Source organism: Heptranchias perlo, chromosome 10 (assembly GCF_035084215.1).
Source record: "Heptranchias perlo isolate sHepPer1 chromosome 10, sHepPer1.hap1, whole genome shotgun sequence".
In the NCBI taxonomy this organism is placed as follows: Eukaryota; Metazoa; Chordata; class Chondrichthyes; order Hexanchiformes; family Hexanchidae; genus Heptranchias; species Heptranchias perlo.
In genome coordinates this window covers 50588783-50602071 of record NC_090334.1, presented here as the reverse complement: position 1 = coordinate 50602071, position 13289 = coordinate 50588783, and the positions used below count along the sequence as shown (strand labels likewise).

At 39.5% G+C, this 13289-nt stretch overlaps 1 protein-coding gene across 3 annotated transcripts in view; it reads left to right on the top strand.

The window, feature by feature from the left end:
- Positions 1 to 13289, top strand: part of kif26ab (kinesin family member 26Ab) — a 176284-nt gene that overhangs the window by 101531 nt on the left and 61464 nt on the right. For all 3 annotated transcript variants that reach the window (XM_067991715.1, XM_067991714.1, XM_067991716.1), the window contains exon 5: positions 8872 to 9055. In XM_067991715.1, coding sequence (XP_067847816.1) covers positions 8872 to 9055 — 184 coding nt within the window. The remainder of the gene's footprint in view (positions 1 to 8871; positions 9056 to 13289) is intronic.

Sequence of the window (13289 nt, the reverse complement as noted above, 5' to 3'; positions counted from 1 at the left end):
TGTTCATTTAGGTGTTTGACTTAGGCAGCCAATAAGTTTATGGCTCTACGTCACAGGAAGTTGGAGTGCCCAATGCCCACACATTGGGGTGGATTTTAACTCCCGGGCGGGAAGCTGGGGTGGGGATGGAGCCGATGGTGGGGATGGAGCCGATGGTCTTTCCCCTTGGGAGACTCTGCGGAGTCTGCAGCTGATTTTAATGGCCAGGCCTCATTTACATCCTGCTAGCCAGCTGCCTGTGTAAAACAGGTGGAAAGAGGCAGCTGGCTAACTTTGAGCAGGTCAAAATCGTAAGGCCCAAAGGCCACCTGCTCAGTAGGCCGTTAAAATACCATCGTGGTATGAACAGGACCCTGATTACCAGATGTTAATGAGGCTCCTGCCTGATACAGGCAGGTTCCTTAGCCACCTTAAAAAAAACAGAGGGGCCCAGTTAAGATGGCAGCGGGTGGGAATTATGTGGGAACATGGCGGTAAGTCTTTGCACAGCTGTTTTAAATGCACGCATGCCCCGCTTCCGTTGGGTGGGATGGGTTAAAACTCCCCTCTAGTATGTCAACACAGCAGAGCTTCTTTATTAACCCAAGAGGTCAGACATGTACCAGTAGCTAGGTATAGGGTCGCTCCAGGGTGTGAATTAGATTATGGGGCACTGGAGCAGATGCAGGAGTTATACTGGAGCCAACACATTGCCCCACCCCCTCCTGGACCTGACTCACCATCTTGGCTGTGTCTAGTGGAGTCAACACAGTCAGTGTTGCTTTGGATACAGTGGCTGTGTGTTGAGATTTTCATGCTGCATTTATGGTGCTTCAAATGTAAATGTAGCAGGAAAAGCCTAATATAACTGGAACATTAGATGTTCAATAAGAGGCAGATATCTGTGGCAAAGTTTGCCAGTGGTAGCATATTAGTATGCTATAATTTATCTGACCTTTCCAGCATGAAAAATCCCATTCTGATGGCTCTAGTTCAGCTAGGAGGTTAACTGAACTTCATATCTTAGTTCTTAAAAATATCCTTATTAGAAATAAAGGCAGAGGCTAAAACACATTTAAAATTCCTGCCTAAGGTGGAATCTGACTTCTGCATGGCTCATGAAATCATCATACTATCTTTCTTTCCTCTCACATGAATCTGAACTGGAACACCGATTACATCATGTGGATCTGATGAGAGCTTGCTGTTATTATGCATATCCGAAATAGTCATAGAAAATCCACTAAGCTCTGCTTTGGAAGGAAACCTACTGTTGAGAAGATGGTGGCTTATTATTACAAATCTTACACTGCTACTAGATGGCAGGCAGGAATCTCACTGGCAAAATTAAAGTAATCATACTTAAGAAGAAGTCACTATGAGTATTTTGCACTGGAGGGCATTTGTGCCACTTGAAGAAAATGTAATTTGGCAGAGATGTGCTAACTGCTGAATTCAATCCTTGGTGATAATAAATAATAATTAGATGCGGCCAGTGTGATTTGTGCCATTGCGAAAACTTCAAAATAAATTTCCAGACAAGTGTTTCAGATTTTTGTAAACTAGCCATTTCTCCGTTTTTAATTTTATTTATTTATGAAATAACTGCTAAATTTCGAAGTAGGACAAAGAGTACAAGAGTATAGGAGTAATGATAAAGTTGTATAAAATATTAGTTAGGGTACTGTGAGTAGTTTTGGGTGTACAATTATAGAAAGGACATTAAAGCCATAATGAGCATATGGCATAGATTCATCAGGATAATACCAAGGATGGGAAACTATTGTTATGAAGAGAAACTTGAGATACTGGGACCATCTCCATTGGAGCAGAGAAGGCCATGAGGAGACTTAATAGAGGTTTTCAAAATTTTGAACGGTTTTGATAGTGAATAGAGAAAGACAATAAGAAGAAAGATTAGAAGAATTTTTTTACGCAAAGGGTTGTTGCAGCATTGACTGCTTAGGCCTCAGGTTGAAATATCAGATCAGGTCACGATGACACCATCGGAGTCTGATCTACGTTTTTTAAAGAGGACCCCGCCAGGTTGGGGTGGATGTCCTTGCCGCCTGCAATGTAAAACCGCAGTCAGCCAGATTGGGGCGGGAAAGGAGTGAGTAAGTTCCCCGTTCCATTTTAACTGCCTCTCCACCTGGTTTCTGCCAGGCGACGAGAGTTAAAATCAACCCCTCATAGTCAAATAATTCATTAACACTCACTTACCGGGCTTGTACATGAAGAATGACTACTCGGGTAAGGTACTGGAACTCTACACAAATCTAAGTCCATTATCTTGAGGAGAGAAGGGGAAAGGCAAAAAAAAAGGAAAAATTGAGGGTTAGAGAAGAATCTAGGGACAGATTTTTCTCATTGCGCATGGGCATAAAAGGCTGCCTGGATGCAGCGCACAGGGAAAGTTCAGATGGGGAGGGGAACATGCCTGTAATAGAGCCTGCCCAATCTTTTTAGTCCATTAATTTAAACGGACAGAAAATCAGGACGACTCCAGTACACTTGTGCAATCCTTCCCACCCTCCTCACCCTTACGTATCGTGAGATCTTTTATGCCCAAGTGCAATAAATCTGTCCTCTAAAGTCTGGGAAATGAAGGTTAAAGAAACTGACATTCCATGAGCATCAAGGATAAGGTGAGTAAGTATTCCTTTGTTCATTGAAAGTGCATAGTCTTGTTTCCTGAAGAAAGCTGTATTTTCTTTCCACCCTCCATCTTTTTCTTGTCTTGGGGTAAAAGGTGTGGAGAGTCCAGAATATAGCTCACATGTATGAAACGAGTAAGGATCCAACCAAACATTGGGATGAACGAACCCATTGTCTTTGGCCCCCGCCACAAACTCCGTTCCCTCGTCACCGATTCCATCCCCCTCACTGACCACTGTCTCAGGCTGAACCAGACTGTTTGCAACCTCGGCGTCCTTTTTGACCCTGAGCTGAGCTTCTGACCCCATAATCCTCTCCATCACAAAGGCGTAATATCGCTCATCTCTGCCCCTGCCTCAGCCCATCTGCTGCTGAAACCCTCATCCATGCTTATGTTACCTCCAGACTTGACTATTCCAATGCTCTCTAGGCCGGCCTCCCATCTTCCACCCTCCATAAACTTGAGCTCATCCAAAACTCTGCTGCCTGTATCCTAATTCACACCAAGTCCCGCTTATCCATCACTCCTGAGCGTGCTGACCAACAATGGCTTCCGGTCCACCAAAGCCTTGATTTTAAAATTGTCATTTTTGTGTTCAAATCCCTCCATGCCCTCGCCCTCCCCCCCCCCCCCATCTCTATAACCTCTTCCAGCCCTAAAACCTTTCAAGAACTCTGCGTTTCTCCAACTCTGGCCTCCTGTGCATCCCCCACTCTCTTCGCCCCACCATTGGCGGCCGTGCCTTCAGTCCTATAGGCACTAAGCTCTGGAATTCCCCCCCTAAAGCTCTCCACCTCTCCTCCTTCAAGACCCTCCTTAAAACCTATCTCTTCAACTGAGCTTTTGGTCACCTGTCCTAATAATCGCCTTCCTTGGCTCGATGTCAGTATTTGTCTGATTACGCTCCTGTGAAGTGCTTTGGGATGTTTTCTATGTTAAAGGCACTATATGAATGTGAGTTATTGTTGTTAGTTGTATAAGCAGACATATTTTGTTTTGGTAATCTTTTCCCTTCTCTGCTGAAGATGTTGACTTCTTCCTGGGGTGAGACTCCACGGGCACCAGTTATTCTGATATTTTCTCCAAGTGGCTGTTATTGATGTTTGAGCCTCAACAGTGAACAGTGGCAGGCTATTCAACCATGGGGTCATTGCAGTGCAGCCCGATCCTGTCCTCATTTAACTGCAGGGATCACTGAATATTGATCAGTAGTGGGAGCCCTGAACAATTTTTCACTCCCTAATCTATGTGGGTCAAGGGGGGAGGGGGAGGCTAGTGAGGGCACACTAAGGCCAATTGTACTTCTCCTATCCTTGCCCTGGCTGAGATCAGCTAATTCATTGCAAACCAGAGGTCAAATCTAGGACTTTTGTGGTCTGTATGGCTCCGCTACTCACTGAGCTATCTAGTGAGTAGATATATAATTTTAAAGATGCAGATCTATGCTCTTTATCATTGGATATAATGTGAGGACAAATCTTGTTATTTAGGAATTTTACAATAACAATAATCATTATGCATTTTTATATTATTACTTGACTTGATTGTAAGATTTTCCTAGTTTAGCCCTCTCACCTACTGTGCCCAGACTGTAATTGGATTTAATATGTGAAAATTAGATTTTGTAATTGGAAATGTTGAAAATGGCTTATTACCATCTATGATTGGATATTTCACCCCTTATTAAACCAAATTTTAATGTAACCCTCTATTAATGAGCAATGTGCAGTTGCTAAAATATTAAACTCATGAGAAATTCTATTTATGATTATTCTACCTAACTGTAGTCCTAAACTTAAGGAAAGTGACCAAAGCTAGAATATACATTTACTGCAGGATATTACCCATTTAGTTACAGCTCCAGAGATTTCATGTAAAAAATAATACAAGTAAAGCCTCTGTTTATATTCCTACTTTTCTGTTGATTCTTAAAAGTCCTTCCTCTTCCGCTCCTTCTGGTGGGAGTCAGAAGGCTATGCAGATCTACTTAACTATTGTTTTGGTACCACTAGTTTGTGAGCTTGAGTTTAGCCACTTACTAAGGAAATGTGTTACAATTCTCTCCTACCCCTCCCTGAGAAAAAAAATATCAAAATGGATTTATCCATCCTTTTAGATAGAATTACCTGGAATTTAATTTTAATACATGAATTCTTTTTATTTCATAAAGTGTTGCTGCGACCTGGAAAGTGGGATAAGTGCCACTATTATTTCATCATTTCATAGGATAGGTAACACTGTTGGGTGTATTTATACATTTTTAAGAGAATACAATATAAAAATCCAAATTCAAAATACTGTTTATGTTTAACTAGTCGATTTGCTATGGAGTTGAGCATAGGGAGTTGAGATCGAATGTAATCTTCAGGTGAAGTGGGGTTAGAGAGCAGAGATAATTGGGCCAGGGCATTTTAAAGTCATACATTTTGTCCTTATTTTTATATTTCCATTGTAAATGTGGACATAGTAATTTATGATGGAACTGTCAATGTCAGCTTGTCATACTGTAATTATAACCTCCTGCCAATGGTGGCACTGCAGCACTTCCACAAGGGGAAAGTATAATTACAGCATGACAAGTTTACATATGTCCGCATTTACAATGGAAATGGCCTAAGAATTTCTAAAAGAAAACTTGACAGGAAGTGCGCACAAATGTTAAGATCTGTAATATAATATAGATGTAATTATCTGAAAACTTTGATAATGCATATACTTAAGGTTGATTATTAACAATCATTGTTGTGCTTTTCCCACCAATGCGTACAGTAATTATAAGTTGCATGAAGTTTGGACAGCATATTGGTCCTAGAATTGGCTTAAGTCTGACTACTTAAATACAATTTACCTGGGATGATGGTGCGCTCCAAACTGCTGTAAAACTGCTTTGGATTAGTTTTATGTAATTCCCAGTATAATAAAGCAGTACATTTGATGGCAAATCACCCCCATTATACCTGTCACATCCAGCCATCATGGCACAAACACTCTGTTCTTCCCACCCTCAGATGCTATCCTGGTTCAGCTGTAAGTTCTTTTTGATGTATGGATTAAAAAAAAAATTGGTTGTGGAGCTGCTTTACTGAGAGCATTCACCATAACCAAGACAGATTTGCCAATATGAATTCAATATGCTTTGTCTGGATTTACAGCAATGGGCCCTATTATAACCACGGCACAATGCCTGAGCCAGTGGAGTAGCAGCCGTTACTAAATAAAATGCAGAGGTCACTAAAGCTATAAAATTTATTGATCTCTGAGCCCATTTGAAAAACAAAAAGAAGTTTACATTGGTATTGCTTTAGAAATGTGTAGGTCCAGGCTAGTATTCAATGGCCATTTTCTCAACACATGTTGCTGAGTGGCAGCTGACCATACATATTTTTTAAATTCTCACACCAGCCCACCTAACTTGAAAACCAAAGTTGATCTTTACAACAAGAAACAAATGTGTACTTTTAATAATGCAGCTTTTCTCTATTGGAACAAAAGCTCGTAATTCAAATCATTTGCACAAAAATGCTGAATAGCTTTGTGGTCGAGTATTTAGTAATGTTTATTTAAGACTATAAGTAAGTAAGGAATGCTTTTAGAATGGTTGACTAACCATCGCTAATGATTTGCATAAAACAGTAGCAAAGAGGCAGAATCATGTTCCAGCACAGTCTGAGGGCAGAAGGAACTAGAAATTTCTTTTCTGGCTAATGAAGAATTCATGATAATCTTTCTGACGCGAGTGGCGGGTAGAAGGAATCAGAGAAGTGACGATCACATAGTGTGAATGTATTGATACCTCAGCTGGCACCGGAGAATGGGAGGGGAGTTGGAAAAATCAAGGACAGCTGCCAGTTCGCTGTCAAAGCAATGGAGAAATTTTAATTTGCATCATGATTAACTGAAAGCTGCTCATTGAAGATATTGACAAGGAGGAGCCTTGGACAAGAGAGGCACGGGACAAATCACGCCTGAGCTTTTGTTTCTTGAGTAAGCAGAGATTAGGCTGGATTAGTGTTTAGCTCTCCGGTGAGCATTTATAAAGGTGCCGGAGAGAGGCTGAATTGTTCATCGTCTAAGAGTTAATACAACTTTTGGATACATGGGGATCAGGCAGAGAGGGAGATTTGAAACCGAGTCAGAAATCCACAGCTAAAGATAAAAGTTAAGGAGGAAGATAAACTGAACATGTTAAAAAAAAATCTTCCAAGGCAGAGAGAACGTACAATATGCTTCTCCTGATGAGCTATTTATGTATCTTGGTGACTTGTGTTCGGCACCACTGCAGTGTCTTTGTTGAGCTCAGCGGTTTATCAGAAGTCACCGTGTAATCATGTGGAAACTTCAATGATTGCTGCTGGACCAGACTGTCCCTACACATCCTGGATAATGGAGTGTCAAAGCAAAATGGATGGGAAAGTTGTGGTTTATTGGCTTCATGTGCTGGTTATAAACCCTAACTAGATGATGGATTGGAGGGAACTGTAAGTAAATTCAAGCATCTTTTCCTGTATTGATTTACAACAGTTGACTCCAGACACCTTCATTATATTGGTTATCAATCATATTTAGTAGATGATTCTTTCAGGATTTTCGAACGAATAAAAGAATTTTAGGATTATTTGAGTTTGTATAAAATATGACATTTACTACCCCCCTTAATGAACCCATGGAATATTACATTTTTTTTTACTGTTGTTTAAAACCTTTCACTGATTTGCAATTGCAATTTTGATCTTCACGGTAATGCTGTAATTTAAAATTGTTGCTGCTTTTCTGATGTCAGAGGTGGAACTCGTTCAAATGCAGTCATACTGACTTAATGCTGGCTCAGAAAACCCAGTGCGCGTTTAGCCAGTGTGTATGTAATATTCAAACATTACCTTTAAATATCCAATTGACTTTGTAGAATCTTTTACCAAAATAAAAATCCTGCTACCACTGATAATTGAGAAAAGTAATTTAATATTTTTAAATACTGTTTCAGTACCAAAAATAATGAAATACATCAAAAATTTTCTTTAAAAGGGGACTTGGAGAATTAATTTCTAAATCCACTACGTCTTTTTATATCAGAATACTTATACTTGACTGTTATTTGTTATCATACTGAGCAATATGTTAGTTTTTCTTGCAATATGCTTTCTGCTGTAAGAGATTGCTTCATAGAAACTTGCAGTAGCAGCAGGTTAACCTTTGTCTGCCTGAATGAACAGTAGATGTGCAAATGCAGCCTTTACATCCTGCTTCCTTTCACAGCCTCTCCCAAGGGAAATCCTACACTAGACTTTATTGAAGTAATAATTATTTCATCAGGTCTTGTGTATTTCTTGTCTGTATTTGGACTGGAACCTCCAGAGGCTACAGTTGTCATTTCTACCCAGGACTGACCACTTGCATGCTGATATACTGCGTGCAAAACATATTTGCACAATTCAAAGGAGAAATGCTGGTGACTTATATAATTCTTTTTGAAAGTTTCTTTTTAAAAAAAAATTGTAGTGGTAACAATCTGCTGTTAATCAAATAAGTGCCCTGTAGGAAAGGTGAACTTTCAAATCCACTTTACTGTCAATACTGTAAAGCTTGAATGTGTGATTAGTGATGAATTGACAAAATTAATTTTTCATCTGAGATCTGAAAATGCATTAGTGCTTTCATGTTTTGTTTCATTGAGCTATGCTGCTTTAACGAGCCACTATGGTGCCGAATTATTTATGGGATGCTGTGTTTGCCTGCTGTTTGCACCTCTTGAGTAAACCAGTAACATAACTGATATAGTAATTAATGGGAAGCTACAAAAGTGACCATTACTATACATTTTACCATGTACCATAGGAATGTGAATCCTCTGAAATGCTAATAACTTGTTAGATCACAATGTACTGTATGTACCAGAGTAGCCCATCTGGCTGTATAGTGACAGGCGGCTGATTTCAGCTTTTATGGTGTCAATAAGATTTCAGCAGCCTTGGACTCAGCTGCTGAAGCTGTTCAGCAAGTTATAGTCTAATTGAAACTCTGCTAGGGAGAAATTAAGTGAATATTGTGCTGGCCATATTTCTGCCTGAATCTGCCTATATTAGTCTCCTGACAGAACATTCTTATGGAATTTGATTAGAATCAAGTGAGTTGATTTGTTAAACAGGTGATGATGACATTGAACATCTGTTTTGCTAGGCCAAATTACATTTGGCTCTTAGTAACACTGCTGTTTTCTCCCCCCTTACATTCTACAGAGCAGCGCAGAAGCTGAATCTCTCTTCGAAGCAAAAGAAAAACCACCCACTTCTCCAGCATTCGCATGAGCTCTACAACTGCAGAACAAATTTCAGTGGTATTTTGCAAGTGTCCCCTCCCCCAGCACCACCATGCCTTTTGAGGGCTGTGTGTAAAGTCAAGGACAACCCAGGCATTGGAAAGGTATGAGATAAGTCTGCTGTCAGTTGTCTTCGATATGTGTCACTGCTGAAATCTGTGTAAATATAGATACATCAAATAATATGAAGCTTAAGAAATAATATGATGTGATTTTTGTGGTATCTGTGTTTCTGTTAAATATAATTTTTAAGAGCCACATCTCTTGATGAAGCTTTATTACTTGCAGGGCAAAAAATTGTAGATCATATGATGCTGTTTTCTGATTATAGAACTGAATTTACAGAAGCATCCAGAGTGTTCCTGGCCCCCAGCAGATATATCCCTTGTATAGTGCATTTAAGGGGCTGGTGCAAGGCATCAAGTTTACTTCATTCTGGGCTCAAATGTATAATATAACATTACCGCTGATGGCATGGCCTCAACTTTAGCTAATGTCTCACGTTGGTTTTTGTTTGTGCTGGGCTAGAGTAAAGAAAGAACTTGCATTTATATAGTGCCTTTCATGACCTTAGGATGTCCCAAAGTGCTTTATAGCCAATGAAGTACTTTTGAAGTATAGTCACTGTAGGAAACGCGGCAGTTAATTTGAGCACAGCAAGGTCCCACAAACAGCAATGTGATAATGACCAGGTCACTTGTTTTAGGTGTTAGTTGAGGGATAAGTATTGACCAGGTCACTGGGAGAACTTCCCTGCACTCCTTTAAATAGTGCTGTGGGATTTTTTAAGTCCACCTGAGAGGACAAACTTGGTTTAACGTTTCATCCGAAAGACGGGTTCTTCGACAGTGCAGCACTCCTTCAGTACTGCACTGAAGTGTCAGCCTAGATTTTTGTGCTCAAGCCTCTGGAGTGGGGCTTGAATCCACAACCTTCTGACCCAGAGGAGAGAGTGCTACCGCTGAGTATAACCAAAACAAGTACATGGGCAGATTAATGCAGATGAAATTTAATGCAGACAAAATTGCTCGGTACTGCACATAGAAAGGAAACTCAATGAATGTGTGAGGCTGAAGGCTTCCTTGAGAGGCCGGGGGAGCACTTCTCCTTGTGGGCCAAGAGAAGGAGTGCTGAAATAACCACTTACCTTGGGGAGCTGGCAGCTCCCGCCTCTGTTTCACTGCCGAGTTTCTCAATCCCTGGGAAACCTGTGCAGCAGCAGTTAACTCCGAGTCGGGCTCCCAATTGCACTTTAGGAGCACTATTTAAATATGTTAATAAGTATCCCGACTCTCCACGGCAGGACACTCGGACGTCCCAAAATCCACCACTGTAAAAATGGCAGCCGGCCCGTGCGTGGCAGGTTGGGGTCATGTTTCGCGCATTTCATTTTTGAAACCCCCTCCGACACTCTCCCGCCGATCATGAGGGGGTTAATATTGAGACCAAGATGTTTATAATGTGGATGAACAGAGCCAGCACACATGGCTGGCAGTTTATTCATCATATATACAGTTTATACAAATAATTTGTATAATTAGTTCTTAAAACACAACTTAAATCAATTGTATAGTGCCCTGTATTTATGTTTAGAATCCATCACATTTGAAGATGATTCAGAGTTTATGACAGCATATTGAAAAAAAAACAAAGGCCATTAATTCAGATTTGAGACTATTTGTACTCTGGATTCTTTTTTTACATAAATAAATAGTTCATGATGAAGGCAATTTTCCTACCCACAATCATTTGCACTTGATATTTGCGACATTTTTTCCATACCAGAACATGTCTGCTTATGATGCAGGATCTAAGTGTTTTGTTCACTGTGAATATATTGGCGTTGAATCCAAAATCAACTTTTCATGTCAAACAGGAACACTGCTGGTTAGATAACAAGAATATTGGCAAAAATTAACATTAATTCAGATCGTGGCAAATTAAAATCCAATTGAATTCTCCATGACAACAAGTTTGAACTGATTTCAGACAAAAACATTAGCTCTCAGTATACATTGGAAAAAAGAATAAAAACAGGAATGAAAAAAGGCCATCAAGATGTCCTATCTTCAGTTCCAAGATCAGGACCCAAACTTTTATTTGACCTGTTATCTCAGCACCATGCCCATGGGGGTCATTGTCAACTTGGATGGGGGTGGAAAACTGGTGGTAGCAGATCGCCCGCCCGTTTTACATCCCACCCAATTTTCCTTTCCAAATGAAAAGGAAAATCAGGCAGGGTGTATAACAAACAGCCGATTTTTATTGCTATTCTTCAGCCCCCACCAAAGTAGAAAATTATCCATATTTCTCTATGCTTGCCTTGTGTAAAAATCTGTCCATACCTTTTTTGAATGGCTCAAGTGAGCCCAAATTGACTGCACTAACTTTTTTCCTATTTTATATACAATAGATTATGTTAGATAAAAAGTTACATATAACCAGGCTTCATATAACAGCAATGTGAGTATACATTTCTGACTACTTAAAGAACAAAATCAGATCAGAAAATAACTGATGGTCAAACCTGCCAACCAATAAATGGGCCGGGTTTTGTCCATTTTGATTTGGGTCTTCTGACCATGAGGAAATATTGAGAGTCTCTGTCTCCCCTATGAAATGTGCCTGTTTTTGGTTGACCAGTAGCATGGTCTGGTTTTCCCTGATTATCACTTTTTGGTTCCCCTTAAATTGATTACCTGTTGTCTGGTACAAAATGATGGCGTGAGTTGGGATCTAGACAGGGACAGGGTAGGTACAAGACAGGAAATGGATGTGGGTGGTATTATTTAAAAAGCAGCAATTGAAAAAGCCACTTTTGCTGTCTGGTTTTCTATTATCAAGATTACATGTAGGCTACCATGGAAATTCCATTGTCTGGTTCAAAACTGGTGGTCATCCTTATCCCCCTTGCAGCACTCACCATTCTATAACCAATAAGGCAGTCTGGTTTCTGACATTGCAATTAATACTCCATCAATGGATGAGAATGGCCTGGATTGACTTGCTCTCTTATTTTTTCTTTCTTGTTATGGGGTAAGTATATCACCGATAGTTAGGCAGTCTGGTTGAAATCAGAAATTTATCAATTGTGGAATTCTAGGCACGAACTTATATCTTACTACTTTACCGCAGTTTGCTAGTTCTCTCTAACTTATAAGTTCCTGAAGTCTATAACAGACTGCAGCCTGGTTGATTTAGGTCCATAACTTGAAGGTATTTGGAGAGTGATTGGCATCAGGGATATGAAGAGAGAGAAAAATTGAAACTCAAAAATATACCATGAGGAAATCTGATGTTCTACATCTATATAGTATCTTCCAAAGCTTAAAATTACATTATATAATGGATGACTGACAATGAGTTTAAAGATCATTACACTAATTGCAGGGTATGGATGATATTGTAGACTGTGTAACATCAATCTTACGAATGATAAAAATAAGCCACGCTGCTTTTTTCAGGGAATATACAGGGTGATTCACTACATATGGCTTTTAAAATAAGATTTTATTTGAGATTAATGAATATAGAGGTTAGTGTAAGGAATTAACTAAATTGATTAAAAGTATTTATTGAAAACAAGGGTTTTGAAAATATTGCTCTAAAACAGTATTTAATTTCTCATGTTAAGATTTTCGGAGCAGCTACAGTTACAGTACTGAAAATATAAACGTTCTCTACTTGACATGATTTATTTACCCTGTGGAAAAGATAGACCTCTGTACAAAGTTTTACGTACACATCAGCACTAAACACTTGTTTTTAATGGAAAAAGTTAACCACCTGCAACTAAATGGCAGTAAATCACAGTCCTGACACAACCACACATGTTTATACTGTCACCCGAGTGACCTTCAGGGAAATGCAGCCTGAAAGTTGGTAGCTTCAAATTTCCAGTAGCAACACTTTTATACAGATCCACAGCAAGGAGAACTGACATGATTCCTTGTGCTTTGTTTTTGGAATATAAGATGTCTTATCAATTCAAAATATGATTGACCAAGCAATCATCCTTGCATGTATAGTAGGAAGTCAGTAAACCTCAGCTAATGTGGGTGAATTGTCATCATGTGAAACCAGTCTAGTTCTACCTATTTTGTTTTGGATTTTTTCTTTATCTATGCTCAATAATATGTTAATAAATTCAAGAGCAAGATATTGGAAGACATGTAAGAAGAATTCTAATTTATCACTTGGTAGAGCTGTTTTATTCATTTCTGAGATTAATGTGCATATTTTTAGATCAGGCATTTGTGAAACTGTAGCATTGCTGAGGTATATCTTATTATGCCTCTCTTGGACTACTTTAATGCAGTAGATGGTACCATTTTTTCA